Here is a 12,385-nt window from a genome sequence, read left to right on the forward strand (position 1 = left end):
CGCATCTGTTTGCATTACTCGTTTGACATCAACTCACGCTTACCCGCCCACCTTCACTTCTTCTGGTCCTTTGCCGCCTCAGCAACATTCTCCGAGCATCGGATCAGTCGCAACCATACACAGACACAGCACATAATCTGGTGAAGCGCAGGACTTGCGCTCGTGTCTCGGCACGCCATGGGGAGGATCAAGAAGACCGCCACCGAGCGTCATGAGGCGACTATCGTGAGTTCAACCTTTCCCGTTCTCTTAGCTGTTCCTACTGACCTTTGCCGCAGTCTCCTTACATTACCAATTTCATCAAGACTTTGGTCGAGCTACCTCTGCACAAGGTGCCCGAACACATCGCTTCATTCCCACACAATTGGCCGTTCCCCAGAGGCGACCTATATCACTGGATCGCTCCGTTAAATCGCTTCGACCGCATTCTTGAGGGTTTCACTACCGTGTATGCTTTGGACAAGGGCCCACAGACACAGCCATTCGAGCTACGGCTATTACAGAAGGGCGACGCTGAGGATGGTTCAGTGACCGAGGTGTCGGTGCAAGAGCTCGAGGCATGCGGATATTCAGCAGATGGAGATCGCGAGCTCGTAGAGAGCATCCTCAACTTTACTCGTGTCCTGCTTGAACGTTGTGGCAATCGCAGTCTGTATGCTAGCAGCGCACATCTCAACCACCTACTCAACACTGTCTCTCTCAGCCTGCTCAAGATCACTCTCCGTGTTAGTTTGCGCCTGGCCCAAAGATACCACACATCGCGAATGCGCGTTGCATCGCCACACTCACTCAACGCTCTACTAGCTGGCCATTACAGCATCAACCTAGACCGCATCCAGAAACTCGCCAATCCTTTTCCCAAGAAGCCCGTGGCTACACCCATCTTCGGCCAAACTCCGTCCAAGAACAAGGAGAAGGAGGATGTTATCAAGCCTGGTGTCAATACCTCCGATATTGAGTCTTTGGTCAAGGCCAAGGATGTTCCACTGTCATACAAGGAAGAGCTTTCCAGCGTACACTTGACCTACTACGACAAGACTGATGCATCTGCACCTGCATCATCTGTCGAGGCTCGAGCCCCTAACACACCTGGTTCGCCCATGCCCCCAGTCACACCTACTCCTGTCCGCCGTACGTCAAACCTAGGCCCCGGCTCAGCTCGCAGTGAACGTATCGGCACCAATACAGACGCCCCCGAAACACCAGTACGACCGCAGCAATTGGAGAACCCTTCAAGCGGGCCTAAGATCTTCGAGCTTTCTTCGGCTCAAATCTCTAAAGCCGAGCCTTGGAAGGTCATGGAGGAGAACGTCGCAAAGGTACCTGAAGACAACCAGTTTGATCTGCTTCAAAGAGTTCGTGTGGCTTCTGCATTCCAAACATCCAAGGCAGCTGTTCATGATCTGGTCGCTATCAGGATTCTGGCCATCTCCAACTTGTCATATGTCTACGGCGAAACTACCTTCCATCAACGCATCGGTCAGCCAGATTCTGAGGAGCCTCGTCGAACTCAACTGGCTCAGCAACTTACAGATATGCTTCAGCCTCCCAGCTCTGATCAGGAAGAGATTTCTCGTGAGATGATGGTGATTGTTATTCAAGCTCTCGAGGCTCTGGCCAAATGCAAATCCAAGACCACTGAGATCGCCAATGCTCTCAACATCACTGTCAGCCATGGCGTCCTCTTCTATGTTCTCAGAAAGATTCTTGCTACTCTTGGTGATGAAGAAGCCTCTGGCCAAGACCACGAATGGTGCAAGGATGTCTTTGATCTGGTCATGACTCTCACTCCAGCAGCACCTCACCCACAACGTAACGCGGACGTCCTCGTGGCTGCTGGCTTTGTTGGCATTCTGGTCGATATCCTTAATCTGCGCACAAAGCAAGCAGAGATTTACTTCCCTATTGCGCTTGGCTTCTTCGATAGCTTCATCCACAATGGGGTCAGAGATGCATTCCAGGCCATTGTTAACGCCAAAGGCTTGGACGTCCTCGCTGATCTTACTGCTTTCGAAGTCCAACGTTCGCTCGAGGCTGCTCAAAAACAACAAGGTTTACCTGCTGAGTACAAGACCAAGATTACCGATTTTCAAATCCCTTTCAACTCACAGCAGACTCTGCGCCAGCTTCTGAAGTTTGTCGCTCACATGTATCATCACAATGTTGGCACGGACGATCGCCTGCTACGTAATTTTGTCGACTCGCCTCAACTTCTTGGTGCGCTTCGCATCATCTTCGATAATGCGCCTACCTTTGGTTCGAATGTATGGAGCGGAGCTATGAACATCCTCAGCAGCTTCATCCACAATGAGCCCACCAGTTACCAGGTCATTGCTGAAGCAGGATTGAGCAAGGGCTTCCTCGAAGCTGTTACTCAGCAGTCGATCACTGTCTCTGATGTGATCGTCGAGAATGCTGAGAACGAAGATACGGAGATATCTGAGGACAAGCCTGACGAAGAAATGGCCCAAAAGCCCACTGTACCGCAGGTCCCAAGCAAGAACGCCCCTTCCGGAGAGACATCCAAGGCATCGGGCATTTTGCCTGTCGGAGAGACCATGCGTGAAATCCCTACAGCGTTCGGTGCCATTTGTCTCAACGAGAATGGCATGCGCATGTTCCAGGCGTCCCAAGCTTTGGAGAAGTTCCTTGAGATCTTTGAGAGCCCCGAGCATGTCAAGGCTATGGAGGAAGACGCTGAGGTTCCTCAGTACATCGGTACCGCGTTCGATGAGCTGGTCCGCCATCATCCTCAACTCAAGGAAAGAACATCCAATGCCGTCGTCGGCATGGTTCGCAATGTCATGGCTATCTGTCAACGTCGCGCGGAGAATAAGGGTGTCGGTGCCAAATTGTGGCTGCCTGGCGACAAAGAGTTGCACGTAGCAGGAGGACGTGATGCTTTGCGCGGCATGTCTGATACACAAGTCGAGAACGCTTTTGATGCCGATGACACCAATTTCTACGGTCGCGCCGAGGACACATCGGCAATTACAGAGCCTGAGCTTGAGAGCGATACCCTTGTCAAAGGCCGTGGTGGTGGTCAGTCTAGCTCGGACTTTATCGCCATGGTTTGCAGATTCCTCGGTGGCTTCTTGAGTAATCACAGCATGGCAACAGCTTTCTGTGAGGCGGCAGGTGCTGAGATCTTGCTGGACATGGCCACTGCTGCTTGCAACCCATACAACTTCCATGAGACTCTTGCCCAGCAGGAGCTCATTAGAGTTCTTCAACAACTGGTTGAGCACAAGGCTCATCTCATTCTTCCTTCTCTTGCTCGACGTACACAACTAGCTTATTTCCAGCTGAGGCCACTGGCCGAGCATGAGCCTGGCAAGACCTACTTCAAAGACCTCACCGAGCAGACCACCGACTCAAGCTCTCAGAATGACCTTGCAGTCTCAAACGCAACATACACTGCTAAGGCAATGGTGCAGGCTCAGTTCCTATGTCACGTTTTCTCTCAGGTTTTCTCTATGCACGTCTACCATGCTGGCCGTACTGTGCCTCATCACTTCTTTGGCCAGGTCAACCTTACAGATATCTACACTGACTTGATCGACGATTTGGGTCAACTGTATTCTTCATGCGTCTGGGAGGCCATCACGATGCGCAATAACATGCCCGAAGACTGGAAAAAGCAAATTCATATCTCTGGCATGAGTTTCGACCATAGTGAGGCCGACAATGTCATGGGTCTTTCTACATCTAGCAACTCGCCGTCCAACAATGCCGAGTCTACAGCAGCATCACAAGGACAACAGGACAACGAAGCTAAGAAGATCGAGGCACGTAACACTGCACAATTCAAGAACTGCCAGATCCTTGCGTCGCTTTTCAATCAAGTATCCACTGGCATTCTTTCTTTCTTCCAGGCTATTGGCAAATCACTGTTGTGGAAGCACTCTTCGCGCACCATTCTCAGTGACTACCAGAAGCAGAATGCAAGCAAGATGGCTGAGCACCTGGCGCGTGCCTTGATCAACCACATTGCAACGCGCCAGCCATCTGCTCTGTCAGAAGTTGACCGTGTTGCATACGACATTGTTGTTCTCACCTCGACGCTGCAAACTCTAGTTGACGAGCGAAAGACGACTCGCACTGGTGGCACACACCGTGAGGTCTTTTCCTTGGTGCTGCTTGCTTTCTATCAACAGGGAGGGTTTAAGCAACTCGAAACCCGTCTACAGCAATTCGGCAAGCTCATTGAACAACACAAGGAAGCTTCCCAGGACACATCCACTTCCGACCGGATCACATCATCCAAGCGCATTCATGCTCTAGCACTCGCTGGTGTTGACAAGATCCTGGAGTTCTACAACAAGATCAGTCACTCCAAGAACATCATCGATGCTCAGCAAACTAGTGTCATGGCTGTCCGTGATCGTCAAAAGAGCGACTTCTTCTTGGGTGCGCAGTTCGTGGTCGAGCTCCGCAACGCTGTCCTTCCTCAGATCAGTGAGATCTGGAAGTCATCTGTCATGGAGGCCCTGCCTGCGCACAGCGTCAAGTCGATCATAGATCTACTCAAACTCATACTCGAAGGCGATGGCGAGTCACAGGCTGTGAAACGTAGTGAGAATCTGAAACGTCGTAGAGCTGCCGAACCTCGCAAGTTCAAGATTCGTCCAGAGTCGAAGGACGTTCTCACGGCGGAAGGCTTCGAGGATGAAGAGCTTCTTTCCGAGGCATTGTACCGCTGCAACAACAATGTCAACGCGGCCAAGGAATACTATGTGTTACGGCGGGACAATCCGGATAGCCACATACCTGTTTTCCCTCTTCCGGAGGCTGAGCAACCCGTTCAGGAAGCCTCTAACGACACCGCAGACCAACCAGCTGCATCTGGCAGTGTGCCCTCCGTCGAGATGCAGGATGCAGACGAAGCCGGCTCAAGCACGCAAGACACTGATGGCGATCGATCAGAGGCTGATCTACTTCTGGGCAACGGTAATCGTCGTTTGGTTTTACCTCCAGATGTGCTTAATAGTGGCCTTGCGGAAGTCCTCTCGAACGCTCTTGGCGGCGGAGAAGAACTGATGCGTGCTCTTCCAGTTCACAGGCGGCCTTCAGACGAGGCCCAGAGACCTGCTGATGTTGTGACAGAAGAGAGCTTTGTCACTATCGATGACCTCGATGACAAGCGCAAGAGCATCAGAGAGGGACTTATCGACAGGTGCCTCGACGTTCTCAATACCCATACAGACGTCACTTTTGAGCTTGCGGACCTTATTACAGCTGCTACCATCAAGGCCGGCCATGAACAGTCATCGAAAGTAGAAATTGGCGAGACTTTGGTTAACTCCCTCATGTCTCTCACACCAGACGAGGACACTCCTCTCGAGGGCAAGAAGATTGCATCATACGCTCATCTGCTTGCACTGGTCATTCAAGACCGCGAATTCTTCAATGCATGTCTTGATACCTTGACGGACAGCTTTGAACAGTTTGGCGGCTTCATCAAGATGTTCCAAGGACAGAAGCCGGAAGAGACGTCGCCTTGGGTCAGCAACGTGCTTCTCATAATCGAACGCGTTCTAGCCGAGGATGAGAAACCTCAGCAAATCCATTGGACACCACCACCCTTTGAGGAGCCATACAAGGAGCAAGACATTGCTGAACTCAAGCCTCCAATCGTTTCTGATGAGAAAAAGGCCACCATCTTCGACGCTCTTGTTGAGATTCTACCCAAGATCGGCAAGGATGAGACCCTTGCGCTCTCGGTCACCCGCACACTCGTGATTTTGACCCGCCGTCGCGCTCTTGCAAAGAAGCTCGGCGAGAAGCTGTCGATCTCCAGACTCTTTGTTATGATGAAACAACTTGCTGGCATTGCAGGTGAACGTCTCCAAAGCACATTCCTCATCTTGCTCCGTCACATTATCGAAGATGACGAGACCATTCGTCAGATCATGCGTACCGAGATTCAATCTACATTTGAGAGCAAGGGTATGGCTAGGAGCTACGACACGACGCTCTACACGAGGACTCTGTACCATCTGGCACTGCGCAGTCCTGAGATTTTCGTCGAAGTCACAAATGAGAAAGTACAACTCTCGAGATGGGACCAGAGCCGTCCTGGCGGTGCACAGCCCCTTATGCTGAAGAAGGTGGACAAGCCTGTTGAAACTAAGGAGTCAGAGAAGCCTACCGAGGGTGAGACGAGCGCTACCACCGAGAGACCTACCATTGAGCGTACCAAGACCGGTGATCTTAAGCCTCCGTCGATTGAGAATCCTGATGGCGTCATACAGTTCTTGCTCAAAGAGCTCTCTTCCTACAAGGACGTCGAGGACAAGGAAGTGCAGCCTCCCAAGCCTGCTTCTTCTGAGGCTCCTGCTGTTGCTACTCCTTCAGACGTCGAGATGTCTGACTCAACTCCTACTCCAGTGGCTGAGCCTGCGCCCGCTCCATCCACTGAATCCGAGGCTAAGCAGGCTGACAACAAGCCAGTTTTCAAGGCTGAGCAGCACCCTATCTTTGCTTACCGCTGCTTCATTCTGCACTGCTTGGTAGAACTCCTTGGCTCATACAACAGGACCAAGATCGAGTTTATCAACTTCTCACGCAAGGCCGAGTACCAAGCATCCACCCCTTCCAAGCCTCGTTCAGGTCTCCTGAACTACTTCCTCACTAGCTTGATTCCGCTTGCATCTTTGACCCATCCCGAGGATACTCCTTCGAAGAAGCAGGCTGCTACCGCGAACTGGGCAATCAACACTATTGTGTCCCTCTGCTCAAAGACCAACGAGCGTGCTATCAGTTTGAAGATCTCCGCCAGCGACGAAGAGTCTGATCTTGCCTATGTTCGCAAGTTTGTCCTGGAACATGCTCTCAAAGCATACAAGGATGCCATGGCATCTTCCGAACCCCTAGATCAGAAGTACGCACGTCTACTTAGCCTGAGCAACCTCTTCTACCGCATGTTGACTGGTAAACAACAATCTGGCATCAACCACTCCTTGCTTGAGATGGTGACTGTTTCTCAGAAGCAGCTTGGACGTTTCATGTACGAGAAGAACTTTATCACAGCTTTGACATCTTCTATCGCCGAACTCGACCTCAATTTCCCTGGGGCCAAGCGAGCAGTCAAGTACATTCTTCGACCACTCAAGTTGCTAACCGATATCGGTGTCACTTTGAGTATCTCTGGAGACGTCTCTGCTCCTGGCACTACCGAAGATGACGAGATCTCTTCCGCCACCTCTGTCTCTGACGACGACAATGAGCGTGAAGAGACTCCAGACTTGTTCCGTAACTCTACCCTCGGTATGTTCGAAGCTGCAAACAGTGACGACGATGAGGACGAGTCCGGTTCAGACGAAGCCGAAGAGTACTATGAAGGCGATGAGTATGGCGAGGAAATGGACTACGATGAATATGAAGAAGGTGGTCCTGGCATGCACGAAGGAGACGTTGTCAGCGATGAAGACGACGACATCGACGACATGGGACCCATTGAAGGTCTTCCCGGTGACATTGATGTCGAAGTCGACATGGATGAAGACGAGAGCGGCGATGATGATGACGACTCCGATATGGACGAAGCCGATTCAGACGAAGGCGACGACATTGAAATTATCGACGAGATTACTGGCGATGACGAGAACGCTAGTATGGAAGAAGATGACGATGAAGATGATGTCGACGAGGATGAGGAAGATTGGGATGACGACGATGACGGTGACGACCCTTACCACCATGGTGCTCTCCCTATGGATGCTCTGGTTCCTGCCCACGGCGGTCCATTCGGTGGTGCCGTTGTCCTCGAGGATGACCGTTCGGACGTCATGGACCAGATGGAAGGCGATGATCCGGTCATGACCCTTGATATGGGCGGTCCCGAGCAATACTTTGAGGATGAGATGGCCGAAGACGATGAAGACAATGAGGAAGACGAAGATGAAGAAGTCCTCGGCTACGAACCCGAACATGACGACCCTGAGAACGACGAAATGGAGTGGGGATGGGAGACGGCTGCTATGCCTTCACACCATGGATGGCGCCGCCCTGGAGGTCCCTTTTACACCATGGAAGATCCCCCTCTTGGACTCCCTCGCTCTCATCGTGGTGCTGCAGGTAGTGGCGATCAAGATGGCACCAACCCTCTTCTTCAAAGAACAGACCGCAACTCAGGTCTGGGTGCTCCGCCTCGTCCTGGTGACATGCACGACTGGCTTCACTCACATCGCCCTAGACCTGGTGGCCAAGATGGACTCTCGTTCGTCAGTGATCTTATTCAGATGGTTGGCCCTTCGGGAGCTAGAATCAGCGTCGTTGATGGCTCTGGTGGTCTTGGCTTCCCACCCGCTGCTCTTGCTGGTGGTATGCCGCCTGCTGTCTTCCACATCACTGGCGGTCCCGGCAGATTTGGACTACCTGATATTCGCGCCCTCCAGCGTATTACCAGAGGTCTTACTGGTCGTGAAGCACCATCAAGTGGTAGAGCTTCTTCTACCGACCCTGTTGCAGCAGTATCGTTCACACCTACGCTTACTACCCTTCGTTGGCAAGAGGAGGCTCGCTTGTTGTTCGGTCATCAACATCTCGAGAGAGCTATGAAGCTTGTCGACTCCCTTTTGCGTCTTCTTGTACCCCCTGCTATGGAGGCCAAGCGCCAAAAAGACAAGGCTGATGCTGAGCGCAGAGCCGCCGAAGAGAAGGCTCGTGAAGAACAGCGCCAGAAGGAAGAAGAAGAGCGCCGTGAGCGTGAAGCTCGTGAACAGCGTGAGAAGGAAGAGCGTGAAGCTAAGGAAGCCGAAGAGGCTGCAGCACGTGCTCGTGAGGCTGCCGAGCGTGGTGAGACCACAGAAGGCACCGAGAGCATGGAAGGCGTTGAACAGCCTGCAGAAGATGCCGCAGAAGCCGCACCTAGAGTCATGACCAACATCCGCGGTAGAGAGATCGATATCACACACCTCGGTATTGATCTGGAATATCTTGACGCACTTCCCGATGATATGCGCGAGGAGGTCATTATGCAACAATTCCAGGAGCAACGTTCGCAGGAGAGAACCCAAGAGACCACTACTGGGCAGCCAAGCAGATCCAGTGAGATCAACCGCGAATTCCTCGATGCGCTGCCGCCGGACATCCAAGCCGAACTGCTTGCTTCTGAAGCAGCTGATCGTCGCCGACGTGAACGTGATGAACAGCGCCGCAGAGCAGCTGCCAGCGGCAATGCTGCTCCTCAAGCCGGTGATATGGATATGGCAGACTTCTTCGCAACCTTGAACCCGGCTCTTCGTCAGCAAGTCCTCATGGACGCCGACGATGGGACGCTTGCCGGCTTCCCTGCCGAGTTCCAAGCTGAAGCTCGCACACTCCTGGGCAACCTCCAACGTCATCGCAATGCTGGTCGTGAACGACGCGAAGCCGATCGTGCTCAGGATGAACAGGAAGCTCCTGAACCTGAGGAGCAGCGCGTGCGCAGACCTGTAATTCAGATGCTCGACAAATCCGGCGTGGCCACTCTCCTGAGATTGATGTTCGTCGCCATGCAGGACAGCGCACGAACCACAATGCAGGCAATCTTGTCAGATATTTGCAAGAATACCCAAAACCGCGCCGAGGTCATCAGTGTGCTTCTTTCCATTCTACAGGATGGAAGCGCCGATGCCAATGCTTTGGAGAAGAGCTTTGCACACCTCACTCTTCGTGCCAAGCAGATGTCTGGACAAAAGACACCACAGCCTCTTAAGCGCAGTCTTACCAGCTCTCAATTTGCATCGCCTGGCACAGATATCTCTCCCCTGATGATCATCCAGCAATGCCTTTCAACCTTGACTCATCTGGCCAACGAGAACCCTCGTGTCAGTTCGTTCTTCCTTTCTGAGCATGAGACTAGCATCAGTCAGAGAGCCAAGTCATCGAAGAAGGGCAAGGGCAAGGAGAGCAAGGCTGCCAAGTATCCCCTCAATGCACTGCTTACTCTTCTTGACCGCAAGTCAATCATCGAGAACTCATCTGTGATGGAAGGCTTGGCTTCTCTCCTTATCCGCGTCACTGAGCCTTTGAAGATCCTCCTGAGAAAGGCAAAGGATGCTGAGAAGGAAAAAGAGAAGGCTGCTGAGACTGCTGCCAGTGCAGCTACCGATGTGCCCATGACTGAGGGCGAAGCTGCAACCGCCGCTGACGCTCCCGCTGAGGCCGACAAGGCGCAAGAGCCTGCCACAAAGACGGACGAGAAGAAGAAGCATAGAGACCTCACCCCTCCTGAAGTGCCGGAAGAGAACCTCCGCTTGGTCGTCAACATCATTGCTGCGCGCGAGTGCAATGCAAAGACCTTCCAGAGTACACTAGATATCATCAATCATCTTTCGGCCATCCCTGGTGCCAAGGATACTTTCGGCAAGGAGCTGGTTCACCGTGCTCAAGATTTGGGTGATGCCGTTCTTGTTGACCTTCAGCAGTTGGCTCCTCAGATTCAGAATGCTAAGACTAGCACTGATATTCAAGGCATCGCTTTGGCCAACTTTTCTCCCGCAAGCTCGCACCAGAGCAAGCTGTTGCGTGTTTTGCTGGCACTTGACTACCTCTTCGACCCCAAGCGTTCTGGATCTCACGACAGACAAGCATCCACCTCAAGTGAGGCTCTACCTTCAAAGGCCCGCCAAGATCTGCTCTCGACGCTCTACGAGACTTCGACGTTTGCTAAGCTCTGGTCTAATTTGAGTGACTGTCTGACTGCCATCCGTGAACGTGGCAGCATGAACAACGTGGCTACCATCCTTCAACCGTTGATTGAGTCGTTCATGGTTGTCTGCAAGAACACCACTTCCAAGGAGGTCAACCTTGCTGCTTCACAAGAGCTGCCAGGTAGTACCCCTCAACCAGACTCACGCATTGAGAAGCTCTTCTTCTCCTTTACTGAGGAACATCGCAAGATTCTCAATGATCTTGTCCGCAACAACCCCAAGCTCCTCAACGGTACATTCGATGTGCTGGCTAAGAACTCCAAGGTTCTCGAGTTTGACAACAAGCGCAACTACTTCACTCGTAGAATGCACACCCGCAACTCTGAGGATCGCATTGCTCATCCCTCAGTTCAGCTCAACATCCGTCGTGACCAGATCTTCCTGGACTCTTTCAAGAACTTGTACTTCAAGACAGCTAATGAGATCAAGTATGGCAAGCTCAACATTCGCTTCCACGGCGAAGAGGGTGTCGACGCTGGCGGTGTTACCAGAGAGTGGTTCGCAGCTCTTTCCAGACAGATGTTCAACCCTGACTATGCTCTCTTCAATCCTGTTGCCTCCGACAGGACCACTTTCCATCCTAATCCCATGAGTGGCATCAACGACGAACATCTTACTTTCTTCAAATTTGTTGGCCGCATCATCGGAAAGGCTATGTACGAGGGCCGCGTTTTGGATTGCCACTTCAGCAGAGCCGTCTACAGACGTATCCTTGGCAAGCCAGTTTCACTCAAGGACATGGAAACACTGGATCTCGATTACTACAAGTCACTCTGCTGGATTCTTGAGAACGACATCACTGATATTACCTTTGAGACTTTCTCGGTCGAAGTTGACAGATTCGGAGAGACTGAGATTGTTGACCTGATAGAGAACGGTCGTGACATTCCCGTTACCGAGGAGAATAAGCAAGAATACGTGCGTCTGGTTGTTGAGCATCGTCTGATCAAGTCAGTCGAGGCGCAGCTTGAACATTTCTTGAAGGGTAAGTCACATCCACCAATCCATTCTTCACCAATTCATACTGACCAAATACAGGCTTCCACGAGATCATCCCCGCTGAACTTGTCTCAATATTCAATGAACAAGAACTCGAACTTCTCATCTCGGGTCTTCCTGACATTGACGTCGATGACTGGAAGAACAACACTGAGTACCACAACTACCAGCAAACCTCACCACAAATTCAATGGTTCTGGCGCGCTGTCCGCAGCTTCGACAAGGAAGAGAAGGCCAAGCTGCTGCAATTCGTTACTGGTACCTCCAAGGTTCCACTCAACGGCTTCAAGGAGCTCGAGGGTATGAATGGCTTCACCAAATTCAACATTCATCGTGATTACGGCAGCAAGGACCGTTTGCCTAGCAGTCATACTTGCTTCAATCGTAAGTTTTGCCCAATCGTAACCTACAAGAATAGTATACTGACTACCGGTTGCAGAACTCGATCTTCCTGAATACGAGACCTATGAGCAGTTGAGACACCAGTTGTACACTGCCATGACGCAAGGAAGCGAGTACTTTGGCTTTGCCTAAACAACCTGCATCGCATTGCCGTTCTCGACAAAAACAACCTCATACGTTCATGATTCAATCGCATTTCAAAGGCGTTTTTGTGTCTTGCTCTTCTTTTTTCTGCGTCGCGCAAAGGGGAGGAGTTTCTTTTTCTTCTATGGTCGTCTTTCCCCCTG

The 12,385-nt window shown here is 51.8% G+C and overlaps 1 protein-coding gene across 1 annotated transcript; it reads left to right on the forward strand.

Moving 5' to 3' along the window:
- Positions 1–177: 177 nt before the first annotated feature.
- On the forward strand, positions 178–12,230 carry M437DRAFT_54308 (uncharacterized protein; the record flags this gene model as incomplete). Its single annotated transcript, XM_041022668.1, has 9 exons — positions 178–225; positions 279–2,390; positions 2,451–2,882; positions 2,979–3,696; positions 3,757–7,683; positions 7,807–8,325; positions 8,431–11,682; positions 11,736–12,080; positions 12,136–12,230. The coding sequence occupies 9 exons, from the start codon at positions 178–180 to the stop codon at positions 12,228–12,230; spliced, it is 11,448 nt and encodes a 3,815-aa protein (XP_040877561.1).
- Between the last annotated feature and the right edge of the window lie 155 nt (positions 12,231–12,385).

This window comes from Aureobasidium melanogenum (genome assembly GCF_000721775.1).
Source record: "Aureobasidium melanogenum CBS 110374 unplaced genomic scaffold scaffold_19, whole genome shotgun sequence".
In the NCBI taxonomy this organism is placed as follows: Eukaryota; Fungi; Ascomycota; class Dothideomycetes; order Dothideales; family Saccotheciaceae; genus Aureobasidium; species Aureobasidium melanogenum.